Here is a 26,993-nt window from a genome sequence, read left to right as displayed (position 1 = left end):
ATGCTCTAGCAATGTCTTGGCCAAAGTGCTGAAGCAGCCTTTCTATGCAACTGCTCCACAAAAGCGTAACATTTTCAGGAAGGAATACTTTCAGCAACAGACTGCATTGTTTTTTTAATACAATCAAAACCCTTTTATAAGAGATATGCACCGGGGAGCAACACTCGTCTTTTATGTAAGGTGTCTCCTATAAGCAGGGTACCACGTATGCATTTTCTTATCAACACCTATTTTTACGCAGGCACACAGGTGTCTCTTATACCCATTTGTCTCTTACATCAGTATCTCTTATAAAGGTGCTTGATTGTATCCACCAACTGGTTTATGATACAAAAGTAGTTTTACTAAAAAAACAAAAGGGCATATATAATGTATACTCGCCTCACCTTTCTAACAGACTCGATGAGAAAATATTCTTCCATTATTATATATGTGCTCACAATTTCTTGCATAGACTTGCACAGGTCACTTTCCTTGATTTTCCTGTCAAACTGCTGAACTTTTTCTGCAAGCACATTGATATAAACGGCAAAGTGCAACATTTTACCACCAACATATGAACATCGAGCACATAGTTTCTGCTAGAGTAGCAAAGTGATTATATAAGAGCCTTGAGAAACAGAAAATTTTAACACTGGTTTCGTGTCAGTATGAAAGGTGTCTTATAGTACATAAAAACTTTAGGCTAAGAAGTGAGTAATAGCGCAAATCACCTTCCTTAAAGGGGCCCAGAAACACTTTTTCAATTAGCCATGAAATGAATGCACTGGAAGAGCTTATTGACTCACGAACTCAACCCTGCAAAAATTTTAAGAATGCGTTCAGTGCCAGTGGAGTTACAAAGACTTGTCGCATGCTGCAATTGCATTCTCTCTTCTATCGTCTAGACGAAAGCGCTAGAAGCTAAGCAGGGAGGGATAGCAGGGGCTGAGAAAATAAGTGATGTGCGCCGCGTGACTTTGAGCACTTTCTTTTTTTTTTCTTCGAATACGCAATTTTTTCAGGGTGATCACGCGCGCATGCGCAGACAAGTAGCGGCCTCTCGCGGCAATCCTTGTAACGACCGAGCGCACCATATTCAAATCAGCCAATGGCTGATAGATGGCCTTCTAAGAGTGATTTTTGAGTTTTCTCTGTCATTCGTTGAGAAAAGAAAGCATCTTCAGCTGACTTTGATAACTTATTGTGAATTCAAGGTGACATGCTACGCTAAAATATTTGGCTCACGTTTTCTTGAGAGCCTCTATTACCTATCGGCAGCGTTTTCTGACCATGCTCAAAAATTGTTGCAGGGCCCCTTTAATACAAGTTCACAGTTACAGCAGAGAACTTTGTCATATAGTGAACTTTACTAAATCTAGGTTCCTATGTTTCAACTGCAGAAATTCTAGGTTCCTATGTTTCAACTGCAGGCTAGTCCTGTGTTTTATCAGTAAGTGCCCCAAAGCATGGCTGCTGAAGATACCAGTAGAAAAGCGCGAGTGCTTGCTACAAAAGCTGAGACAGAACTCAAAGATCAGGAAAAAGATACCTCTCTTGCACAATCCTATGAAAGCAAACTTTGCAAATACTAAGGAGCATGAAAATATAACATATTCAAAATGCCTTTGGGCTCTAAGGGCTGCCTAAATAAACATATTATGCTGGTTCTCCACTAGCACTTGCGAGAACACAAGAGAGATATGCTGTTTGTGAATGCTAGCCACAGCAAAGGGTTTGGCTCTGGCAGTGAAGCACACTTTCAGAAGGCATGATAACAGGAAAGTTTAATGAGTTCTCAGATGCACAATAATGAACCAAAGTGGAAAATTCTTTCAGGACGATGCTTCTAAGACAACACTTTAAAACTTCCAATGATAATTCAGAATTTGCAAAGGGGCTTGGCGAAAAATTCATTAAGTAAAAGAAAAAATATATATATTATAGGACATGTGTGCTTGAGCTGCGTGACATAATGCATTGCTATAAAAAGTAACAGCTAAATAACTTGCAGCGCATAAATATTACTTACCAGACTTCACTGTAGGATCTTGGTATGCAACATCGAAGTCACTCTATGAAAACAAGAAAGATCAAGAGATCAAAAGCAAACATATTCTTAGATTGTACCTTAGAAGGCATATGTAAATTATTTCAGATAAACTATATGGAGACTAAATGAAGTAAAAATGGCAGTGAAAATATAATGAAATGTGTTCAATAGCAGGAAAGAAGCTGATGTAGCGTGCTTAGGGTGCTGAACAGTGTGTGGTAGATAAAAAAACTCGCATTGCCAACACTTCCCATCAACATGGGAAATGATTTACACTACAACCAAAAAGTACGTGAAGATGCGTAAACCCGCCATTTTGGAACCGCCTCGGTTCCTTCAGACTTGGTCGACGGCGAAAAATCACCGGACCACGCAGGATAAAAAACTTTCCCCCCTCTTGGACCGGAGTTCCCTCCAAAGCATCCAAAATACCAGGTTTTCACCAATCCTTCATCTCGTCCACTCACTGATCGGTAAACTTCTGTTCAGACAAAGGGACGACACGGCTATAACGTATTAACGATGCCTGGTCTACCGAAACTTCACGCGACTGTAGAGAAAGCCGTCCAAAGCGTGAGGCCGAGCGCCTGAGAAGAAATTAGACTGAAATCAATTGAGATCCCTTCGAAATTACTGTTACAAAGAATAAAAAACTTGACCGCAGAGGAGAACCAGGCACTTCGGGAACTCAGACGGGATCAGAGCATTGTCATTCTCCCGCCGACAGGGGCAATTCGACAGTGTGGTTGTCAGCTGGGACTACTATGGGAAGATTTCAGCTTTTTTAAAAGGGGAAGACCCAACGAAGCGAACCCAGACACAGCTAAACAAGCAACTCAAGAAAATTTTCAAGCATTACCCAGATCTAAGAACACTTTACCTGCGACTAATCTGCCGTAACGGATCCACACCGGGTTTCTATGGAATACCAAAAATTCACAAGCCTAACGTCCCCCTCCAACCAATTATACACTTCACCTCCTCTCCATGTTGTGCCCTTTCGAATTTTCTACACCGAATCTCCACACCGAAAACGCAACGGCCTGGACTTCTCTGTTCACAGGAAGCCAACGCACACTGTCCGCTACCTTGAATATGATTTATCTCATCCCGTCTGCCACAAGGTCTCAGTTGTGCCCACGTTACTCCAGAGAGCCAAGAACATATGCTCCAATGACACGGAGCGAAAGAAAAAAAGAGGCCCGCCTAATTGTGGACCTCAGAAAAAACGAATACCCAAAAAACTTCATACGAGCTGTCACTTGCCGCGCAGAGCAACAGAGGTTATGAAAACCCCAATCAGCATTAATTGGCTGCTCCCCAAAATGCGTACCGGTCCCATACGTCCAAGGAACTAGTGAGATGTTGATGCTGGTCTTCAAAAAAAAAGGGGGGGTTCACATCACGCACATGCCTTCATGTGTACTGGGCCACCTCCTCTCCTGCCCGAAAGACCGGCCCACAATGGACAAGACCCCCGGTGCCTTTTACAAAACCCCGTGCACCAAGTGTCCTTCTTTGTATATCGGCGAGACAAAAAACCTACGAAAATGACTCAAATAACGCGGCAACGACGTACGGAAGCTCTACAAAGAGGGCAGCATTGTCACCGTGCATTCTGAGACGTTTGACCAACGGATAAGTTTCGACGCAACGACCATCCTTGAAAGCGAGACTGACTGGAGGAAAAAGTTACTACTCGTGTCATGACATATACAACGAATGGCCCAAAACATCAACCATTCTCTCGGAACCCTTCCCCCAGTATATCCACATGGACTAAGCTCCGCGGCAAAATGGGAGAAAGGGGGAGTCATTAACCGCCCCGCGAGTGCTTCGAAGGTGCCGCTGCAACGTAGCCTCTGCCCCCCCCCCTGAAGAAGGAAGCAAGTCGGTTCCGAAACATCAGGTTTACACATCTTCACATACTTTTTGGTTGGAGTTTAAATCGTTTCCCAGTTTACAAACCTAACCAGACAGACATCAGTCAAATGTTTACATTCCCATCAACATGAACTTTGTCGACATTGTTCATTGATTGATATGTGGTGTTTAACGTCCCAAAACCACCGTATGATTATGAGAGATGCTGTAGTAGAGGGCTCCAGAAATTTCGACCACCTGGGGTTCTTTAACGTGCACCCAAATCTGAGCACACGGGCCTATAACATTTCCGCCACCATCGGAAATGCAGCCGCCACAGCCGGGATTCGATCCCGCGACCTGCGGGTCAGCAGCCGAGTACCTTAGCCACTAGACCACCGGGGCGGCGCTTTGTCGACATTGTTAACAAGTAAAGATTGTGTAGGAGACCACGTGTTCACATTCAGGGAATGCTTTTCACTATGAATGTTTCAGTGCCAATTAGTCTAGTCTCATTTGCTCGCTTTGGTATTATAAATGAAAAAACACTTATTTGTAACCATTTCACAAACACACCAAGCACTTCGACAGTTCCACACACTCAGTTTCTGGCTACAATGGTCTGCAACTGAAATCCCAAACACTGATGGTACCACATTACAGGTGAATGATGCCCACTGCAAAAATCTGCTTGTGGTGGTTCGTTGACAAAGGGACCAAAATATACATGATTTACAGTACAGTAATAGCTGTATCAGAAGCTTGACACCATAAGGATAAAAACAGAGAGGAAGACCTACACTGTTAACAACAAAACATTAGGCAACGAGACATTTTTCTAGAGGTCACAGTTTTCTGCAAATACTAGACCAGTAACGAGGAAGTGAGGGATGGCAATGATCAAAAACGGTGAATGAAGCTTCAACAGAAAGATGAAACACACATGATGATGGTAATGAAGTAAAGCATTACAAAAATGAGGAAAAAAAAAAAAAGAAAAGAAAGACAACATGCAGATGGTGATGCGTTGGTGTGATCAAATGAGGATGCGCCAGTCCGACACTAGAGCTATTATGCTATTTGCTGCATACCACCTCAATGGTTCTTTTCCAAATGCAAGAAAATGTAGTTAAACAGAACCGAAAGAGGACACCCTAGGCGTCAATACCAGAATTAGCTCAACTATTAAAGTTGAAGGGCAAGGAGTAATACCTCTTTCTGATGGAAGATCACAAATTTTCTCTCCGAACCCGTCTAACATTTCTTTGCATCACACATGCGAGTTCTCAAATTGGCCTTTTCAGCAAAAGGCTGCACACCATTTTCGATCAAAGCCTTATATTATGTAGTATAATTTGTTGAAATAGTATGTTACAGTGGTAATTACAACACGTCAGAGAGCTAGAGCCTCACATTCCATGCGTGGCATGCACAACATATCTTGATGGCAGAGTGAAATAATAGGAGAGAGAATTTGGCTTTCATCTAAAAAACTTCTGATTTTTCACCTAATGCTCATCTAACTACAATATACTGGAATCAAGGAGTGGGTTCAGAGAAGCCAGCAGCAGGTGGTGAAAGTAAAGCAGGAACACTGAAAACTTCTGGTAGCAGTGCAGTCATCTTCACCTGAAGCTTCTGTATGCTTCCGTAATTCAAGGCGGGTGGTGGGCTGGTGGTGAGCTCTAGAGGCGGGTGGTGAGCTCTGGATACTGTTGTATGCTGAATTTATATCTTCGAAGCAGCATTGTTCACCTGATGCTGCATTATACACGCTTTGTTTTTGCCTTTTGATTCTAACTTTTGTTTTAGTTTTAACCTCTTCTTGGTGTGAAAAGCAAACGGACTCAAATGAAACTATATACTAACTTGAGCTGCTTAGAGCAGAATATTTCACTAAATAAATGCCCGTCTTCCCCTTAGTTGATTGGCGCTGAAATACAGTGTAACGCCATGCACCGCACCTCGCATAAACCCAGCTGCAACAATGTGTAACCACAGTTGACAGGTGACTGCCAGGCTGCCGCCTGCTCCACTGGTGTAGAACTGAATAGCTGTACCCATGGGAATCCCAGCCAAGTTTCCAGTTGAAGGCGATAGAGGCATCGTTTAGATTTTCATTAATATACGTGTCAACCCGGAGCTTGCTGAGGACCCACTCACCCATTTCAACATGCTCTAACCTAACCCTATAACTCTCATAGTCATAAAAGAAAGTACTGCAGCACTTGCAGTTAGAAGATTGAATGCAAACAGACTTTGCCAGCCACACAAGTTTCACAGCATAAAAAAGTAACATAATGAAGGAGTTAGTAGTAGGAAATACCTATACACCAAACTTACAGCTACTCTCCTTCGAATAAATCGCAAGTACAGTTCCGCACGGCTGTTCAAGAGAGCCACTTCAGCAAGAAGGACATCCAAGTCCCGTGGATCCAACCTAAGAAATTAAAAAGGTCCTTCAAGGAGAACCTAAAATGAAGAAAACCTATACTTATACAAAAAGAGAGCCCACATACTTGTCAGTCTGTTTAGAACTTCGAAGATACGCTTGAACGTGTTGTGCCTAGTGAAAAAAAAAAAAAAAAAAAGGCGTTATACACTGTGCAAAGGCTAGATATGTGGTGCCAAGTATGTAAATAGTCAACTTTAAGTCAGACATGAGTGAATAGGCAAGCATGCGAGCCAAGAAATATTCAGTCCTATGCCTTTGAAATGCAACTTTGTTCTCTTTGAATACTCATGCATTGTATGTTTTCATCCACATTTTTATTAATACCGTATTTACTTGCATAATCCTCGCACTTTTTTTTGCCGGAAAACCGATGAAAAGTTGGGGTGTGCGAGAATTACGCGGGGAAAACTTTCTACGAAAACGTACAGAGCGAAAAAGAAAACGAAGTGGCCACAAATCGGGATTCTCACACCAACAACTAACAGCAAGTTTTAATAAGTACTAATTAAAACTTACCTCAACAATAAAAGCAGAGGTTCAACAGAAGACAAGATTAAAATGAGACACAAAAAGTGGAAGCAAATAGTCGAGAATTAGAATACCATACGCAAAGCTTGCGGACGTTGCGGGCGTAGCGGTAGCGTTCCTCGCTCAACAGAAGCCTTCAAAAGATAAGCGTGGGACGTCAGTATTGGGCTGATGGATATTTAACAGAATCGTCCGCAGTTTCCTTCATAAGAAATAAAGTTTACCATCAATCCCAAGGGCCTACCGGCAGCCCTGTTGCCGTTTTTTAGTGCATTATCTATCACTTGCAACTTGAAAGCAGCCGTACAGCTTCAGTATCGCCTCACAACTTGACAAGGTTACCGACGCAACATACAAAACACGCCGCAACGCGCACTGGCCACTTCGGCTTCGCTTGAGTTCGATTGAATCTCTGTGCAATAGTACGCTTGATGCTTAAGAGATGGCACCAGATGACGTGCGCTATCATCATCAGTGGCTGGAAAGAGCAGATGACATTATTGCAGCAGTTTTCGGGGGTGCGATAATTACTCGAGGAAAAAAAGAAATCGTATTTTTGTTGGGCGATGTGGGGGGTGCGAGAATTGTGCGAGGATTAGGCGAGTAAATACGGTATTGTCACGCAGCAGGAATTTACTGGATCCACAAAGATGAAGAGAAAGTAGGGGGCGCGAGGAATGAGCAGTTGTGGGGCTGACCGTCCTGTCCTTTGTGCTGGACAATGCATCTCTAACCTTTTCATCTTGTTAATAAACCCATCGCATCGTAACAGTTTTGGTGGAGGTGGTGGGTACGTCGCCTTGGACGACCGAGCTCTACCACACCTTATATATAGTAAATGGTTGGCCAGGCTACCACTGGAAAGCGTTGCCATGAACGACGTGGACGAATGTGATGGCGGTCATGAAAGAGTCAATATCAGCGAAAGAAATCATTATCAGTGGGTGAGCCGTCTCAATTAATGAAATGCCTCTGCACAACTCGCTCACATTGTTCTGTACCTCACCAGAACTGCACTTCTATGGTCCACCAACAATGAGAGTGCACTAACAACTTGGGAAAACTTTGCCGCCGAGATAAAGAAGTGCTTCAGTGACTCAGTTTCGAAAAAGAAAAAGGCCTTGCAGATAGTTTCCTGGTGAGCGCAGTTACCTGGAGAGACATGCATGATTTACATAGAAGAGATCCTGAAGCTCTGAAGAACAGTTAATCCAAACATGACAGATGAGGATAAGGTAGGCCATCTGCTCAAGGAAATCGCCGAAGATGTCTATAATTTTGTTACCTCCAAGAAAGGAGTCAAGACGCCGTCAGACTTCCAGCGTCACTGTCGTGCGTTCCAAGCGCTCAGAACACGGCGGATACTTCCGAAATTTGGTCGACTAGGCACAACACAACCACAGCAAGCATCGACGTCACTCCCCCTGAAGACTTTGCTGCAATGCTACGGCACGTTTTCAGAGACAAACTAGCTCACTTCCACGGCGCTGATGCCAAATAAGTGTGTCATCAGTGTGCATTGAATGAGTCTTATTCGGAGGTACCGCTCGCCTGGTCACGATCTGTATACACCAATCATCCAGTCGGCGATGACGTCATTATGGAGGGCACAATGACACCGCCTCGAGCAACGAGTTTTACATGTCGCCAGGACATGCTGCCTGCGCTTATGTCTCCCGAATGCACAATGCCCCGAAGGTTTGTGTCCTACAACAACGAAAACTACCACAACTCACCTGTCTGTCTGCTTCAACTGCGGAATTCCTAGACACATCTCAAGGTACTGCAGACGTCATCCGCAACGCAGTGCAAGAGATCGTGCGTACCCCCCTCGCATGCAAAGCGGCGCTCCCTGGCAATCGTCTGCTCCATCTGCCCCTTTTCATCTGCCACCTCGAGATTACATGCCCAAGAATGTGTGTCCGGTGTCTGACCACAGCCTGACTCTGCCATCATCCCGGACGCATCAATCGCCATAGGTACGTCATCATCGTCATCAGCCTGACTACGTCCACTGCAGGACAAAGGCCTCTCCCATGTTCGCCAGTCAACTTGGCCCTGTGCTTGCTTCTGCCACTTTATACCCATAAACTTCCTAATCTCATCTGCCCACCTATGTTTCTGTCTCCCCCTAACTCGCTTGCCTTTTCTGGGAATCCAGTCAGTTATCCTTAATGACCAGCGGTTATCTTGCCTACGCGCTACATGCCCGGCCCATGTCCATTTCTTCTTGATTTCAATTATGATGTCCTTAACCCCGGTTTGTTCTCCGATCTACTCTGCTCTCTTTTTGTCTCTTAAGGTTACACCTATTATTTTCCTTTCGATTGCTTGTTGCGTCGTCCTCAATTTAAGCTGAACCCTCTTAGTAAGCCTCCAGGTTTCCGCTCCATATGTAAGTACCGGCAACATTCAGCTGTTACATAACTTCCTCTTCAGGGATAGTGGCAATTTGCCAGTCATGGTTTGAGAGTGCTCGCCGATTGTGCTTTACGCCATTCTTATTCTTCTAGTTATTTCAATCTCATGCTTCGGCTCTGTGGTTATTACCTGTCCTAAGTAGACTTAGTCTTTTACAACCAAGTGCACTGTTACCTATCTCGAAGTGCTGTTCTCTCCCGCAGACGGTGTAGGACGCCTGCCTAGACCGCCCCTGCTAGGAAACTAGCTGGTGCGACCAATAGAGGTGAGGTCGCAGGACGGTCATCCTCCCCCATTCCCAACGCCTGTCATCATGTCAAAAAACAAAGCGTGTGTTGATGGCGTTAGTACTGTAGCTTTGGTAGATACTGGTGTTTCTGTGTCTGTGATGTCCCTTTCTTTCAAGAATTGCCTAGGGCAGAAAAATGTTTGCTTGGAGCGGGTACTCTATGTTTCAGGGAGTTGGTGGCGGGCTGCAGCGACCTGTCAGAGTGTGTTCAGTTTTGGTTACCGTGGGTGAACAGGTGCTTCAAACTGAATTTACTGTACTAGCAGGTGCAACTCGTGACGTATTTCTTGGTATTGACTTGTTGCGAGCCTGTGGAGCAACACTCGACTGCAGAGCTGGTGAAGTTTCTATGAGAGCTGATACACTGTTGCATGCTTTCGACGATGTGCCATTCGCTTGAGTTGAGGTATTTTTTGTATTGGATGATGTGCTTTTGCCTGCTAAAACAGGAACATTTGTTCCAGTGATTTCATTTCGCCTCCATAAAGGTCGGTCCTGTGCATTGATTGAGCCAGTCTGTTCAAACACGTCAAAAAAGCAGATTATCATGCCTCGTTCACTTGTCAACCTTGTTGGTGGCTCTACTCTCGTATGAACGGTGAACATGTCATCCGAGTCAGTTTTCCTACCTGCTGGGTTTAATCTAGCGTACTTCGAAGAAGATACGGCTGCGAGTATTCATGCAGTTGCTGTCACAATGAACAAAACTCAGTTTTCGTATGACCACACGTCGAAGCTCAAGGGCATGACTAACAAATCACTCCCCTCGTCCGACCAACCCATCCTCCAAGGGCTTCTTGTGCGCTATTCTATTTTTCTTGCTCTACACTCGTCATCCGCAAAGATTTATCGACACAATACTGCCCTAGTCTACACACAAGACTTCTCAATAGCCTGGACATTATAACGCGCTTAGGAAGCTCGTTGATTGGCTCGCCTCAGGACTATTCCATCACATGGCTGTGTCAAAACTCACTATGACACTAGACACATGCCTGTGACATTTGCCCCAGGAGACCTTTTATTGTTTTGAATGCCTGTGCGGAAAAATGGCTTATACACGAAGTTTTTGCCCAGGTATACCAGACCATACGTCATATAGCAGCATTTAAATAACATAACACTTGTTATTGCTAAAGTGACCTCTGACAACTGGGGGTCACGCCGAACCAAGATATAAATATGTGGGTTTTAACGTCCCAAAACCGCCATATAATTATGAGAGACGCCGTAGTGGAGGGCTCCAAAAATTTTGACCACCTGGGGTTCTTTAATGTGCACCCAAATCTGAGCACACAGGCCTACAGCCTTTTCACCTCCATCGAAAATGCAGCCGCCGCAGACGGGATTCGATCTCGCGACCTGCGAGTCAGCAACCGAGTACCTTAGCCACTAGACCGCTGCGGCAGGGCCACGTCGAACCCAACCAGTGCACGTTGCACGGCTAAAGGATTACCACCACCAGTCTACGTAACTCGCTCATTTTGACCCGGGGGGGAAATTGTCGCATGGCAGAAATTCGCTGGAGCCACGATGATGAGTAGGAAGAAGGGGGCGCGAGGAACGAGCAGTTGTGGGACTGACCGACCGTCCTGTCCTTTGCACTGGACAACGAATCTCTAATTTTTTCATCTAGTAAATAACTCATCGCATCGTTACAATGTATATTTATATTAACACTCAAGTTAACACTGTGGAAACTTGCCCACTGTGTACACAACTTTAAGCAAAATGCAATGCCTTAAAACCAGTGACCATTATTTGGCTGGTTTTAGAGAGCCCCCACCAAGCTCTGCCAAAAATAGCGGGTCTACAATGAAAGTTGTGGAAAATCATGCTAAGAAAATTCTTTCCTGCAGTTTTCATAAAGGATTTAGTCATATAGTAAACAGGGAGACAAACGAAATTCTGTGAAACAATGGCATGAACTAGCCTTTCTGTTGCATAAGTTCTCTACCATTGAAGTAATTAGTCTACAAAAGCCCTAACTTGGCTGTATGACCATGTTAGACATGAAACCTTTAAAGGGTTCCTAAACCACCTGAGATGTTTTTTTCAAACATTTCAAGCAAACACGTGCATTGTGTACAGAATGCTGTCATGAATTAATGATGCCAGATGTGGCAGCACTACAAGCCGCGGGCAAACTGCAATTTCCAAGAATTAATCCTTTCTCCTCTTTAAGCTGTTCCAGCCTCCCTTGTGACGTGTGTGCCATCAACGTGTTGAATATGCAAGCGACGCGGTGATTGATTGAACAAGAATCTATGATTTAGTCTGCAAGCAGCTGCCCGCGCTCTCTGCTCTTTTTTGTCATGCCCTTGTGTGCGCACTTTCTAATCGGCAACCGAGGCCTGTAACACAACTGCCAAATCCTTAGCGTGCCAACACAGTCACATATAGCGGTCTGGTAAGCTGTGTGATATGAATTCTACAGCGTATTTGATGGCTTTCATGCATCAATGTGTGGTGTTACGTTGCAAAAGCGCAGACTAAAAAATGAAAAGACTTCACAAATGTTACCTTGTGATGACACTTTGTGAAATGCCTGGTTTGAGCACATCAAAGTTACCGCCGAATTACATCGCAACAGTGTTTCGAGTGTTTGTAGGCGCCACTTCGCTGCCAAAGGCTACATCATGACCTGCGCCTGCTTCTGGCATAGATCTTCAGCTTGATATTCTGAGGTGCATTGGCACGGCGTGCTATCATACAGGTTTATCATGTTGGAGATCCTTTGAAGGCGTTCATGTAACACAGGGTCCCTACTGGCATTATTTTAAGAAGCTCAGGGCAGCAAGGCAACAAAAGCAGTTAGCTAAGAAGCAGTGAGTTGACTGGTTTGCAGCAATCGGAAGTGCAAGTAACTGACGACGGTATGTTATGCGAGATTATAAGGGGCACTCAGCTAGGAGGGCAAAAGCTGTTTAGGAGAGGAGACCACCAGACAAAATGAGGGTAGCGAAGCAGGAGCAAAACAAGCGATAGCCACATTTTAATAATGAAATGCATGCAACTCCGCTATTATAACACCATTTTGAAAATTTCAAATAGCTAAGCATTTATTGTAGACTCATGCACTACTAGTACTACGCCACACCTAAATTTCGATCCGTGGTGGTTTAGAGCTCACTAAAGAAATACCAAAAAAGAACTATGAGTTGGTTTAGAATGACAAACTGTACTTTAAGAACTCTAATGCCATGTTTCCCTATCCTAAGTACAGTATTAGGGGACAAAATCATGTTGAAGTTGCATTTTTACATTTCCTGCCACAATCTACACGAGTGACAAGAAATTTCAAAACGTATTTTCGGTATTTTCGGGGCATTGGCTCCATGAAATTTTTCTGAAACTTCATATGTCATGTTTACGGCACCTCCAGAGTACAATGTACTTCTTTTTATCAATTAGAAACTACGTGGGGCCCAGTGAACGCCTTCAAAATGTCTTACGTCACAATGTTTGGTGCGGGAATCTCAAGATGGCGTTGCCACCTGCATTCTTTTTTTGCATATTCTTGATTGCTAAGCGTTATGTCGCGGTAAGAATGGTGATTTTAGGATCAAGAAATTGAACTTTACTAATGAGTAAAAAATTGCTTCGCTCTTTAGTGTTTTTTTAAACATAGGACCACATGAAGACTGAGCTATGCTGAAGAATGAGCTTGTTTTTTTATGCAATGTTGTGGGAGGTCCCTTGTTGAAGAAATCAGTGATGCCCAGTGTAAGTTTATTAATCTCATCAAAAAATGCAATGCTGTGACAAAAGACATAACATTTTCTCTCTATCATGCTGTCCTTGATTAGGGAAGTTACCCAACTAAGACTTACCCTTTTCTTGAACTGCCTATTTTTCTTGAAGTCCTCTAAAATTTTTTTCACTTGACAATCGCACTCCTTTTGCAAGAGCTCCACGACAGTGTGAAGCCTGCCATGACCTTTCAATTCCAAAAGAACAAAAATAAGTGAATTTGTTGCAATTAAGAAGCAAAAAAAGGGTAACATATTGAATTAAAGCAAAGGTTCTAAAAATTATTCATTAGGGGCCAATAAACAACCATGCAGTTGAAAATTTGTGAAGAGATAACTGCCCAACTGTACAATTTGAATGTACTGCCATAAGAATTTGCAGATAACTACTTTGATAAAGAAAGTTCGAGAGTATGGAACAACCTGCTTAAGCTGGTCTTGGTTTCTCATTTGCCCTTTCCACCCCTCTCTGCCATGAAAAGAGGTAGACATAGCCCATTGTTGCGATTACGCTAACTCCAGCCCTGTAACATGATGCCAGCGACTGAGTAAGGTTTTCTCCGTGTGTCACTCGTGTAAAAGCGGTTTGGTGAGGAAGTGCAGTGCAAGGCACTGGCGAGGTAAGCAAATATGCAACATGTGCAACAACTGTGCGGCCAAGATTGCAACGCCGTAGGGCCAAGGCACTGTTTTGTAAGGCAGAGAACTAATAAACGAAATCAGTGCCATATAAAGTTGCCCATCGACAACATTACGCCACTTCATTGGCGAAAAGGAATGGACAGGCACTGGAGAGGGGCACGAGAATTTTTTTCAACATGGAGAATATGCACGGCATAATTTCTGCAAAACATGAATCCCAACAAACTTCTGTACGAATTAGCTGTTTGCAAGATGAAGAAAAAATATGTACAGGCAGGGGGGAAGATATCAGTGAATATGTTTGCTTGCAACTACAGTAAGCACACAAGCTTATTGGTTTCCCAGTAAATTTTTGCAAGATTTAAAAAGCAATATTTTTGGATTGAAAGTGACTTTGTAGGAAGCTTACCATAGTAAGTCTCCACTAGAGGCTGATGTATCTCGATGGTCCTTGCAATTCCCTCAAACAACAGAGTGACTGTATCAGCATAAATAACATTTGCACGCTTGTCTGTAGAACTTGTTGCTTGAGCCTGCTTGAGGTTTTTGTGTGCTGTTTCAGAGATCTGCAAGCAGAACACAGAAGTAACAGCTGGTAAAAGTGTGCATGAAGGAGAGCAACAAGAGCCCTAGAAACAAGAGAATGCGGCTTGTATCACAAGCCTTGCTCTTTCAATGCAGAGGCCACATGATAATAATGAGACATATATAGTAAATTGGACCAGGTTACACATTGGGAGCTAAACTCCCAATGTGTAAATGCCGGCACAGACAGGCCAAGAAAAGTCTGATCATGCCATAAATAAGCAAAGTGTAAGTCTAAACCTGACCAAGTGCATACTCACGCTATTACGTACAATAAAGTTGTATTTGCACCTAACTGCCTGAAGTCTCACTGAGTGGCCCCTTAAGAGAAACAAAGCAAGCGAAGGAATCGAGCCATAAATCACGCGACCTATGCTACTGATGATGTCACGTTGTGATGTCACAGATAGCAGGAATTGGCGACGTCACATGTTGGCATGATCACTTAACATCATATAACGACACCATTGCACGGTATCATTGCCAGGTCAAAGGTGGGCCGATCTCGGAGGCGGTGCAACAGAACGTGAAGAGCAGAAACCATCAGAGGGCGACGAACAATGCAACTGACTAAGACTGTCAGAGTAGTATAAAGCACATCTTTCCCGCTAAAGCTCCTCAGGATTAAATAAAGTTCATTGTCTGTCCGCCAATCTGTCTCTTACTGCGGCTTGTTATGTCTTGCAAGAGCTCTAGTACCCAATAGTGTAGTTTGATGTACTACCAAATGTACAACAGGCTTTCACCTTTGAGTGAGTGTCGCAGGGTGTGTAACATGCTGCCAAGCTTTCTAGCAAAAAAATAATAGATTATTTTAACATTCCCTTTCTCAGGTATAAAACACGCCTGGTTCTACAAGAACTACCAAAAGATTGGCCAATGATGGCATTCATATTCAGTAACATGAATGACCACTAGAACTTCAACATAGTATAAAAGAGCAAGACTTTTAGGGGCGAAGCTCCTCTTAGTCTAACCTTGTCATGCGTCACGCATAACCGAGAGAAGAGATGAGAAAGAAAAGAAGGCAGTATATAATAAACGGTGCTGTCTCATAGAAATACATAAAAACTGCAGTTAAGTGAGGATATTCAAGATGGCGCTGTACCACTACTCTTCGATTGGCTGATGTGCAGGCTGTGCTTGGGTAGACAGAGAACGAGTGCCTTTCTCAGTCTCCTGGATAGTCGCCATACGAGGTTAATCGTTGGTGGGGCATGGACGAAGCAGAGCGGCGGGTGTGTTAAAGCCGCTTGCGCTCGGCAGCCTTGGCTCACACCTCGTCGGTGTTACCCACGCGCCGCCTGCATTCTCAAATGCGATCGGACGCATGCACGGACGGATGGACGGACGGACGCTTCCCTCCACTCATTATCATTCCCTCTGTGGATATCCTGAGATTTTTTTAATGTAAAGGTCTTTTCAAGGTTCCTCAAAGCCTTGAAAGCTACTATTTTTAACATCTTTTAATCACAAAACAAAGAAGTGAAAAGCAAATATGATTAGCACTTCTTCACTTGTAACGCATTACCTGTGAGCTCAAATAAAGGGAGAACTTGTGCAGCCCTTCGTCATGTTGGTTGAGAAGCGGGAAAATTTTGAAGAAGCGCTCCACAGAAGCTATGTCTCCTTCATTGACTGCCTCCTTGAACTTTTTCATTACTATATGACGAAGCCTGTTCTTGGCTTCACGAAGTGATGAAAAAGCTTCTTCTAAGCTGCTGCCTAAAATTGAAAAAAAAAAAGAAAAACATTCAGTATAAGATTACATAAAGAAGTATAACTGTGTTTATGATGTGTTTAAGAAAGGCTAAAATAGCCGATTCATGAAATTAAACAATAGAAGCAAGAGAAGACACAGTAAAGCAATCACTCCTGAAATAACTGCTTTTATGATAGACACAAGATTTTTGCAGCCTTTCAATTTTAAATTATAGTTTAGTTGTTTTAGGCACTAGTTAAGTTTCTTATTGACAATACATGAACATAGTATATACACATATCTTACATTTAAAAGCATGGATAAGCATTTGTCTACATTGTCTATCCTTTTTAATGTGGAATGGAACTATAGGATAAGTTTCAAAGAATGTACGATTCAAGCACACGCAACAACCTTTTCAGTACCCGCACAAGTACAAGCATCCTGTACAAAACTGCAAGACTACCGCATCTACTTGTGACACACACACACACACCCCTACCTTCTTGAATGTCAGCTGTCGATCGTTTCAAAACAGACTCATCCAGGCTCAAGAATCTGTGAATGTGTGCAGCAGCCTGCAAAACACATGACAAACATTAAAAATAAAATGAAGACACAAGTCAGTGTGTGCTTGCCTAGTCTATTTTAAAGGAGAATTGACACAAAGTTTTCGATGCGATATAATGAGTGAGGTAGATTTATGCGAAGACATACACAATATCTATGAGGAATCAAGGGCCAATATAGCCTAAAACATATTTCAAATCAATTTTAAACTGCACGCCGCGTGACTGAGCGAGATGCGGAGCTCCTGGTAAAGTGGACATCAATGCAGGGGCAATGTAAACAAACCTACGTCACGAGTTTGTGTTGACTCGTTGCTGGCCCGCGCCTTGTGCTTGCACTGCCTTCAATTTCCTTTTCTATGCCTGCACCCTCACATTTTTTGGCTGCCAGTGTAGTGCAAGCTCTTGCGTGCGGCACCCAAGTCACAGATTTGCGTGGTCATGTGTCCAGCTGTGTTTACCTTGCCCCCGGAACTGCTCCTGCCTAGCTCGGTGTTCTTTGAAACCGAAATTGTGACTGCGCACTCTAAAAAAAGCCCAAATAAATAACTGCAACATGCTCTCACAAACAAGGTTTCCATCTGTAAGTGGGGCATAAGCTACCTATGGCAACGAAAAAAAAAAAAAAACAATAGGCAATATTTTTGCGTCAGTGCTCTTTAAACTGTGGAGTAAGTACCTGTTCATAGTCTTCATTTTGTAAGGCAGTTTGTACACCATCAGTGCAGAACTTCAGGTCCAAGATGTCTTCAACTCTTTGAACGCACTCAGTCACCCGACTCTGTGCAAACAATAACCGATAGAATGAATAATTAAAGCAGGTGTACTTAGCAGCAAGTGCAAACAGAGAAAAAAGTTTACAACTTGTTCTTTTAATCATCAGTGTACTCAATTGAAAGGCCTCTCGTTCAGCCTAACATTCAAAGTTGGAGTGTAGACATAGATTTCAGAAGCTATATTATCTGTAGCATAGTGTTTGGCTGTTTAAATAGAACACTAATAAAACAGTGCCAGGGCTGGAATGTAACTTATTTCCATTTTAAAGCAGAGAAATGAAATATGCATTTCTTTCTCAGACTCATCCAATAGCCACCATGATAATGTCATTTTCAAGAGAAAATTAATGTGATGTTAAGCATGCTACTGGCTACGACTCTTCTGAACATCTCTACCATTCCAAAATGAAGCTGGGAGACACAAGCGTAGATCTCTTACCTAGCCCTAAACATGAGCTCATGTGTAGAATAGCAGAGATAATGAATGAGCTCATTCCCATTAACATTCCCATAGATCCAGCAGCCTCTGTGGCATCAGTAATTTTTACTTACACTAATAAAAGCCATTCACTACTATTGGCACAAATGTTAACACTTTACTGCTGACTGTCGCAAATTCACCACATACCTAAAAACTCCGAGCAGGCAAGTTGTGAAAGGCGTGCCACCTTTAACGCTGCCTTTCAAGTACAAGGAGAACGTACCTTTCAGTATGAAAAACCTAGTGCTGTCGCGTGTAAAGTGTTCTATGCTAAAACCAGGTGTTGTGCAGCTGATGACACATAGCGCGAAACACATGCGGCCCCTTTCGCTTCTTGTTCTTTCTCACCTTGGTGGCGCGAGTTCAATCATCTATATTTTTTTTTCTTTTGGTGTGAACACATCCAAGAGATGGCACTTGACATGTTTCGTAGTTCTGAAGTATGTTTTTTGGTGCAAGGTCCTCGCTTCAGTGGCCATGTCGTGAATTCTCAACATATTGAAAAGTGTGCATTACAGCTGCGTTTTCAATAACTTAACTGAGCAATCAATTAAAGGTTGCTATTTAAAGCTGGAAAATGAAAATAATTTTTTTCAATGGATTCATAATCTAGGCAATAAAGGGTTAAAATTGGGAATCATATGGTGGAGGTTGCACAATACTGAACGATTGTCCCTACTATTGTCAACATTGTTTCCAGGAAATCGGCATAATTATCAGTAATCACAAAGTGCCATTTGCTAGTGATCCCCGATAATCCTGCATATCAATAAGCATCAATGAAGAGCAACCGTGCGAGCATGCTTGGCTGTACAGAATTGCTGGCATAACAGCCATAAGGCCACTTAAGCACTTCTTATGAGCTGCATGAATGTGGAAGAACTGATATTAGTGAAAGTAAATGGCTGTGGCAGCAAGAAGCGGCAGCTTGCACAGCCGATGCAGTGACATTCTGCTCAACGAGAGACTGAGGAAGCAGCAGCAGCCACCAAGGCCAGCAGGTGCACAAAGCGACTAAGCCCAGTGGGTGTAAGAGAGATAGAAGAATATAGGCAGTACAAAATGCCTCTTATATAGGGGAGACGCACGCCGAGGGAGGCGCTGCGGAGCGTGGCGCTGTCAGCCAATGCGGGAAGAAAACTGGTTACTCGAGTCTTCGCCCCTCCGCTGTCCCATTCAACCTGCCTTGAAAACGCCTTTCTTTGCTCGCGCGCTGCACGCGTTCTGCACGTGTTTTTGAGAGTTTCGCGTCGCATGCGGTGCGCTCTGTCCACATTTACTAGGATGCCGCGATTGAGGATTTTTTTTCGTGGCAGAAATTTAGTAAAAGGGCAGCGAAGCAAGTTGTGGCAGACGACGCCGTCCTCGTCAAAGCGAAGTGCATTTCGCAAGTGAAAGACGACGCTGTTTACGACGTTAGAGGTGAATAAAACTTTCTGTACGTTCATTACTATATACTTGTTTTATTTGGTTTACTCTGTGTACTATGCACTATGTTTGTTCCAGGATGGATGGGTAAGGCCGCTTCTCGTGCTTTAGGTTAAGCGGTGCTTTAGGTTAAGCAGTTAAGCGCATTGCTACAAATGCATTTTATCTTGGTCACGTATCAAAAATGCACCGTGTTGTTCGGGCTGCCCCTGCACACTCAGTAACAACTAGTTCACTGTATCTGCCAACGGGCGTGCAACAACAGCTAATGCATTTTTTTTTTCTTTTTTTCATAGTTGTCCATGCTTTTGGCAACCACACACTTCCGTCGGCGCTACGTAGATTTAAAAATATATAACAACACATTACCAATACCACATGTGCGCACAGCTTCAACTACTACGTCCCCAACAATATCGAATAATAGTAGCAACATAAAATATTTATTCACTATTTTTTAACAGTGATCTAAAGACGGGCGTTGAAAATCTATACTTTTAAGATGGGGATGTGCATCTCCCAGTAACTCGATAGATTAGAGAAACGGTGACGCTGGAATTAACACACGTAATTTTGAATGTATTGCGCGCATGCTAATGTTTATGAAAAAAAATTGTTTACATACTTTTTTCGGCGCACTGCTTTAATCCATATCTGTCGTCTGCTTGTTTTGTACCATCGGTTTGGGAATCGGTAGAATTTCAGTGGTGGAGTCGACCTCTTCGTGTTTGCATGGTTATTGTGACAGTTGACGACGCAGCGATGTCACCCCCTTTTCTGTTGGGGTGACATCGCGGAACGAGGAACGTTTCACGTGCAGCGCGTGCTTCGCAAATGCGTGGAAGCCAAAGGGAGCGGAAGGGTCGGAAGGCTCTACTGTTGTGCGCTTTTTCTGGCAGGGGAAAGGCAAGCGCTGGCGTCACCGGGCAAACTTGAGCGGGTCTCCCCTATAGCAGGCCTGTACACTTTGGTTCACCACATCATGCTATTTGGATTTCAACTGCTAAGCCTGGCACGCCAAAAGCTACGTGGCAAAAATTTTGCTACCACTAGCATGATGTCATACATATAGTAGCGAACACAGGCCCGCTGCATAGGAGGCACTTGTTTAGCCCACAGGATACGACACTCGGCTTTTGAATGCAAAGTTGTAGGTTTCAAACGTGCTACTGCCAATGTTTTCCCTTTCAAATTTACAATTTTAATACATTAACTTTTTTATAGCAACTGAAGTCAGAATACAAGCGAGATGTTGAATCAACAAGGAATGCATCAACAGCACACACTTCCAAGAGCAAGAGTGATGTGGCATAGTGGCGATGCCCTCTTCGCACACAACGCCTAGCGAACCAGCAAGTATCCCCTTTCCCTTATTCTGCTCTGCCAAAGTGCACATTATATAATGTCAGAGTCAATGAGAACTTGCGTGCTGCTTCGGCAGATGTTTTTGCTTAATTAGCCATTTGATGCTTTCGGCATCAACACATGCCAAAAGTGTTACCTTTGCTAGGTCTAGCTGCCGCACTTTGCTGCTGATATTCTCAGCGAGTGTGGAAGTAAATGATATCATGTTTGCCAGTTGCTCTGCATCCCCGAAAACAAGCTGAAATGTTGGCCTGCAAAGAATAGTGAGTATATTAGCTAAAATAGCATTTTATTTAAAAACATTAGCACTGTAACACCACTTCACATATTAGATAACAGGGCAGGTGGTAAAGTGCACGTCTTTAATTAGTTACACTGGTGCACTGCTATGAAGAGTGAAGCGCGGCTTGACAGAAACGTAAAAAGAAGTCAGACAAGGACAAGAACTCTATTCAATTGAATAGATGCATTATGTATTGTAACACTGTGCACCTACAAGATCCACTGCTATGTCTACAGGGAGCATTTGTAAAAGCAAGAAACAATGTGCAGAAAATGATGCAATAGCAACACATAAGTTATCATGACAGTACTTACAACATTACAAACAGAAAGAGGTTGAAAAGGAGGCATCAATAGAATATTAAGAAGTGGTTTTTGATGCCACAGTGGAAAGTGTCAGCTGTCTACCCTGGAAGCAGTCTTTGTAAACAAACTCTGTTTACCGTTCGGTGGTTCTGCAAGTTACTATTATCGAGTATTTTAAGTTCATTTACCTGTGTTCAAGTATCCTACAAACAAAAATAAAATTAAATGTATAGGCTGAAGTATTTACACAAAAACAGCACAAAAAAGGCGGATGACCAGAAAAAATAAAGACACAGATGGCAGAGCTGTACAGTACTTAATTTTCTTTATACTACTGAGTTCAGATAAAATACAAGATTTGGTAAAAATAAAAAAAACTATTCAGCATGTTTCAAAGGGGGCGTGGCACATGACACTGGGCCAGCCAAATGACACTTGGCAGTATAATTACCAAACACACACTAACAGCACTTCGACCTGTGAACTTTGTACTCGAAAAGCACAGTTTCAACTGTATATATGCATAAAATATAGTTACGCTATACTCAGCGCTTACAAGATCTGTTGAATTTTGGTGATCTTCGACTCCAACTCAGTTCTTTGGGTAACCAATTCATCCAAAGCTTTGGTAGCTTGTTCCTGTGGCAGAAAGTGGTTAAAAAAGTCACATATTTCACCCGATTAATGGTCTTGTAACATCTAGACAGGTACTGAACTTCACCGTAGCTCAGTAAACTGACGGTTAGAAGGCAAATAAGCATTAATCAACGCAGCCACAGCACTTGTGCCCGAAGTGCAAGAAAAACGGTGATATAGAACACTATTTGCTTAAATGTTGTGCACTTAAGAAGGAACGACAAGGTTTATTTGAGGAACTGCAACAGTTAGGCTCACCACGCGACAGCGTGACTGATATTGTGTTTCCGCGTGGTTCCTCGATCTTCAGGAAACAAGTGTCGCGACTTCCCTTGAAATTTTTGATTGCTACAGACCTCGCATGTGACTGGTGATAACTGACAATTATGTTTGGTGTATAGTTCAGCGAGATAGAGTACCGGCACAGTACTGCACGTGGAATAGCACAAAGGCCGCTCTCTTATGCAGGCTTACGTCGCGCTATGAACGATTTTTATTTTAAGAGCCTGCTCGTGATTAGTTAAAAAACAAACAAAGGACACAGCTTCATTTAGCAAAGAGGAAACCGGGCGGGGCAATTGCCTGCAAATTATGCAAGGCTAGATCCGCCGGCTACCTAGAACATCCTTAATCTTTTAACCTTAATCAGCACAGGAAGTGGTCAAGGTACGTGCGTCAACTTTGTGTTAACTGTTTAGCTCCTGTGTCTTAGTAGCCCCATCTGAAACGGTGTATACAAAAGGCCGAAAGCAAATGACAGGTAGTGACATAGCAAGGAGTACTTTGCAGCTGACACGGAGGCTGCAAAGGCGTAAGGCTTTACAAGCAGCGATGACAACGGTAGAAACTGAACTGCATGACCATAAATTATATAATGAGCATGGATAAGTAACAAAATGGTCTAAAACCTAAATGAGGTCTAGTTGACATTCGTTGATCGGCTTACGTCTGCAAGTTCCTCCGTACACACCAAAGTACAGCTCCGGCAATCCTCGCATCCCACCGAATGCACGTAGACTAAAGCACCCACAAAAAAATACGGATCTCACCTCTTCTAAGCAGAGCTGTTTGTACAATTCTTCAGCTTCTTCAACTGAACATACATTGCGAACACGATCATCGTTCATTCCTAATCCGTGTGCAGAAATCGCCATAGCGACACGTGACACACTTTGGATCAATGTTGCTTAATCCTGACCTAAGAAACCGCTAACAAAAACTTTCAAAATGTTTTGCATTTGTTACACGCTAAACAACGTCAATAATTTATTTTTAATTATTTTTAACATATTGTTAAATATAAGTATTGATGTATGCGTTGTATTTTTATCGTTTTTTTAATTTGTTTTTAGTCAGTTTTGTTTTTCAACACAATGGGTTATTTTGTTGCATATATAGAGTTTCATACAATATTACTGCAGTGCCTAGTAATATTTCTAAGCACTATAATAATACCTAGAAAGGAATCTAGCACTGAGTTTGTGTACCTACATGAGAACTATGGGCTTCGGATTACCTGTCTACAGAATTTTTTTTTTTTTTTTACAGTTTCAGTTTCGTTCTTCGCGCAGCGCAGGTTGTGGAGTGCGGTGAAAAAGGCTGAAGCAGTGGCTTTGTTGTTCGAAGACGCTGACGACCACCACATCTCCTGATTTTCTGCGGTGTTTGAGCTTTACGAGTCGTTTTTGACAGTCTAAACGAAGCGTCATCGACTGACCGCAGCGCATAGATGTACCGTCTCATGACAGTGCAGGATATTGCCCCGAGTTGATGTTTTTAACGAGTGCGTCTTGCCTTAACTCCTTTTAAATCGACTGCACAACGATGACGAAGCTAAGTAGATGCACCGTCATGCTTTACTGACACGACTTCACAACAAAACCAGAAGTGCACTGGGGGTAAACCACTGGGACCACTGGGACCACTGGGACAGACGCACTTAGCGTCGCAGAAGACGATACAATAAGTGTTTCTCACTTAATACTGTACTGTTATTTCCATAAATAGATAATGCTTACTTGCAATAAAAAAACCAGCATGTTTTTTCATGTGTTTAAAAATAATTCATTAAATTTTGATTCCCAATCGGGAACGCAATCACAGGGCAATGCATACCCTGATGGTTGAACTTGCCCAGGTTTCACTTTTGCCACCTGGTCAAAAAAACTACTTCGAATAAGGTTTGCGTGAAAATAAATGAAGCAAATTTCAATTAAACATAAGTTCATATGACTTTGTTTCACACTCAGAAATGAAGCGTCGCGAATTTCAAGAACGTAATCCATCCGAAGCGGATTCGAAACCTGTACTTCCCATAAACCCCATGGAGGCCACAAGCGCCGCTGAAGAAGTCCGCGCGTAGACACTAGCATCACCGACGGGAGGGGGGATAGGGGGTTGTAACTCGCCCCCCCCCCCTCCCTGTATGCCCCAATATCCTTTTCGTCGAAATTTTCTATACGTACACCTTCAAGGACCCTGTTGAACACATCGTGATTTCAATTCAGTATGTGATTTGAGGTTGGTTTTTCCTGAATGTCTATAAATGCGCTGTATTCACTCACCGGGTGCTGACCGGTTGTGCCCTCGCGATCTCCGACGTCAGCGTAGCTCTGGCCAACTGGGCTCGCCCTACGTCATCTCCTGACGCCGACCTCCGACGACAGTGTAGCTCTGACCGAAAGGACTTGCTCTACGCCATCTCCTGACGCCGACAAGAGCTCTCGCAAATGGTGCCCCGTCCTCGGACTCCTATGGCCGTGTTTCCATTATTCCTATCTCTCCTATCCCCTCGATATGTCGTCGCTCTCTCTTTCTCTCTCTCTCTACACCTTTATCCCTATCCTTTTAATCCCTCCTCACCCCCATCTTTTGTGAGGTACTGCTGAGGTGTCGCACCCTAATGCAGACAGTCGCGGGGCTCACTTTTCTCTTCTTTTCTTCCTTATACATAAACACTCCCCCCCCCCCCCCCCCGCCGGTTTAAACTTGGATGAGTGCAAACTGCATGACTGGTGGTTCTGTGTTCCAGTTTAGTGAAGCAGCTTTGGATGAAAAAGATGCTTTCACATAGTTGGCATGTAGTCACCCGTTTTTTTTTCTTGCCCCTTTTATTACAGCCACACAGCACGTAGATATCTGCATATTAATGGGTTGCCAGTCATATAGTGACAGGCTTCGGTGCACATGGCATATGACGTCAAAATATAGTACCTATATTTATTGTTTAGCTCCATGGGTTATGTCCGCACTCACGTCCATTAGATTTCATTGTGTTGTAACTTCCTTATCCACGTATGAAAGCTAATGCACTTACTTGCATATATGCAAATGATGTCTGGTTCACTGGGATGCTTCCAACGTATTTAAAGTCCCATGCACCTAATAAATGCCTTCAAACTGTCACCCGGCAAGATTTAATGGCATAAAAGGTGCGAGAGCGATAGTTCCGCAACAAACATGCCATGTTCGTTTGCTTTGACGGTGCATGTTTCTTCAAATTCAATATCATAAAGAACATTGTATAGAAGTGATAAGCGCAGTCATGGGCATTCAATGAGTTTACTCGATCTGGAAACTAAACATGCCCAAAGATGCACATTTCCAGCAACTCTGCTGGTGACGTCATCGGCACTTCGTTTAAAATCCTTGACACTATAGTGAACGTGAATTGTGTCCGTCAGGTATCATCATTTTTTTTTGCTTTAAATAGTCAATAGTATGCGCAATTCTCCTAGCCAACATATGTTCTTTTTGCGTCAAAGATGAGCTCTCCAAAACACAAACTGGGAACAAGGGCGCTCATTGAACGGCCAACTGAGCTGCGAGAGCTTTTCTAGCTGCAAATACTATCGAGCCGTAAATTTTATAACCACAGGTGACAACTTCAGATTAGAGGTCGCAGCAATTGGCGCCACTTTCGATACGCGAACGAGGTAAAGTATGGTTCAAATTAGCACCAAATCAAACCAACTATCGATCCACGAAGAAAAATAATTTTAAGCACTTGCGAACTTCAAAGTACGCGTAGTTCGAACCTCCTTTCTTTGTGTTTTTGCGTCTGCGCGCGCGCGTGCGTGTGTGTGTGCGTGTGTGTGTGTGTGTGTGTGTGTGTGTGTGTGTGTGTGTGTGTGTGTGTGTGTGTGTGTGTGTGTGTGTGTGTGTGTGTGTGTGTGTGTGTGTGTGTGTGTGTGTGTGTGTGTGTGTGTGTGCGTTATCGCCACACATTAAGCTTGCCAAATATAAAACTTGCACCCAAAATTTTCACTATTTCAAATTCTGTGTCCATTACTGCAGTCATGCAAATATATAATTCTGGAAGACATCGAGGAACAAGCTCTCAAATTATTCTAGCCACAGCTGAAAATAATTTTGACATAATCTGAATGACTGTTGTTTAATCGTTAAGAGATGCTTAGTCGTGAATTTCTGCGCTCATTTAAATCCCTCCAAACTATAATTTCATTCCCCTTTAAAGGGAAGACATGCCTGCTATTTCTTTCGCATGTTCTCGTAACCTGAAAATAAAGCTATGGAAGCAGAGATTTACTAGTAGGTATGTTCAGTTCACTTCTGTCCGTTTAAAAACCCATAATACATCACTCGTAGGGACATTACCGCAGGGAGCCGAAACACTTCGGCACACAAATTGAAAAAAAAAAGAGGAAAAGGCACAATATGCAGGACAATTACCAAATGCGGCTACCCAAAACACTTTATCCAGAAAGGAATGCCCTTCAATAAACACCACTACACTAGCGGATAAATCTAGCATCAGGCCTTTCCTATCAACACCACCACAGAAATAAGTCACTTTCCGCAATATCCGAGGCACCAGCGAAACCATCGCTCGTAGCCTCCGAAAACCGGGGATTTGATTTG

At 43.2% G+C, this 26,993-nt stretch overlaps 1 protein-coding gene across 1 annotated transcript in view; it reads right to left on the bottom strand.

Moving 5' to 3' along the window:
- Positions 1–23,275, bottom strand: part of Cog4 (conserved oligomeric Golgi complex subunit 4) — a 62,306-nt gene extending 39,031 nt beyond the window's left edge. Inside the window, exons 1-12 of the mRNA XM_037427532.2 lie at positions 23,162–23,275; positions 22,033–22,115; positions 21,025–21,139; positions 17,518–17,619; positions 16,772–16,847; positions 16,099–16,292; positions 14,392–14,548; positions 13,422–13,528; positions 6,415–6,461; positions 6,239–6,335; positions 2,012–2,054; positions 387–505 (exon numbers count right to left, since the gene is read on the bottom strand). Coding sequence (XP_037283429.2) covers positions 387–505; positions 2,012–2,054; positions 6,239–6,335; positions 6,415–6,461; positions 13,422–13,528; positions 14,392–14,548; positions 16,099–16,292; positions 16,772–16,847; positions 17,518–17,619; positions 21,025–21,139; positions 22,033–22,115; positions 23,162–23,266 — 1,245 coding nt within the window. The 5' untranslated portion in view covers positions 23,267–23,275. The remainder of the gene's footprint in view (positions 1–386; positions 506–2,011; positions 2,055–6,238; positions 6,336–6,414; positions 6,462–13,421; positions 13,529–14,391; positions 14,549–16,098; positions 16,293–16,771; positions 16,848–17,517; positions 17,620–21,024; positions 21,140–22,032; positions 22,116–23,161) is intronic.
- Positions 23,276–26,993: the final 3,718 nt, after the last annotated feature.

Source organism: Rhipicephalus microplus, chromosome X, assembly GCF_043290135.1.
Source record: "Rhipicephalus microplus isolate Deutch F79 chromosome X, USDA_Rmic, whole genome shotgun sequence".
Classification (NCBI taxonomy): domain Eukaryota; kingdom Metazoa; phylum Arthropoda; class Arachnida; order Ixodida; family Ixodidae; genus Rhipicephalus; species Rhipicephalus microplus.
The sequence above is the reverse complement of the archived record's forward strand: the minus strand, read 5'-3'. Positions and strand labels throughout refer to the sequence as shown.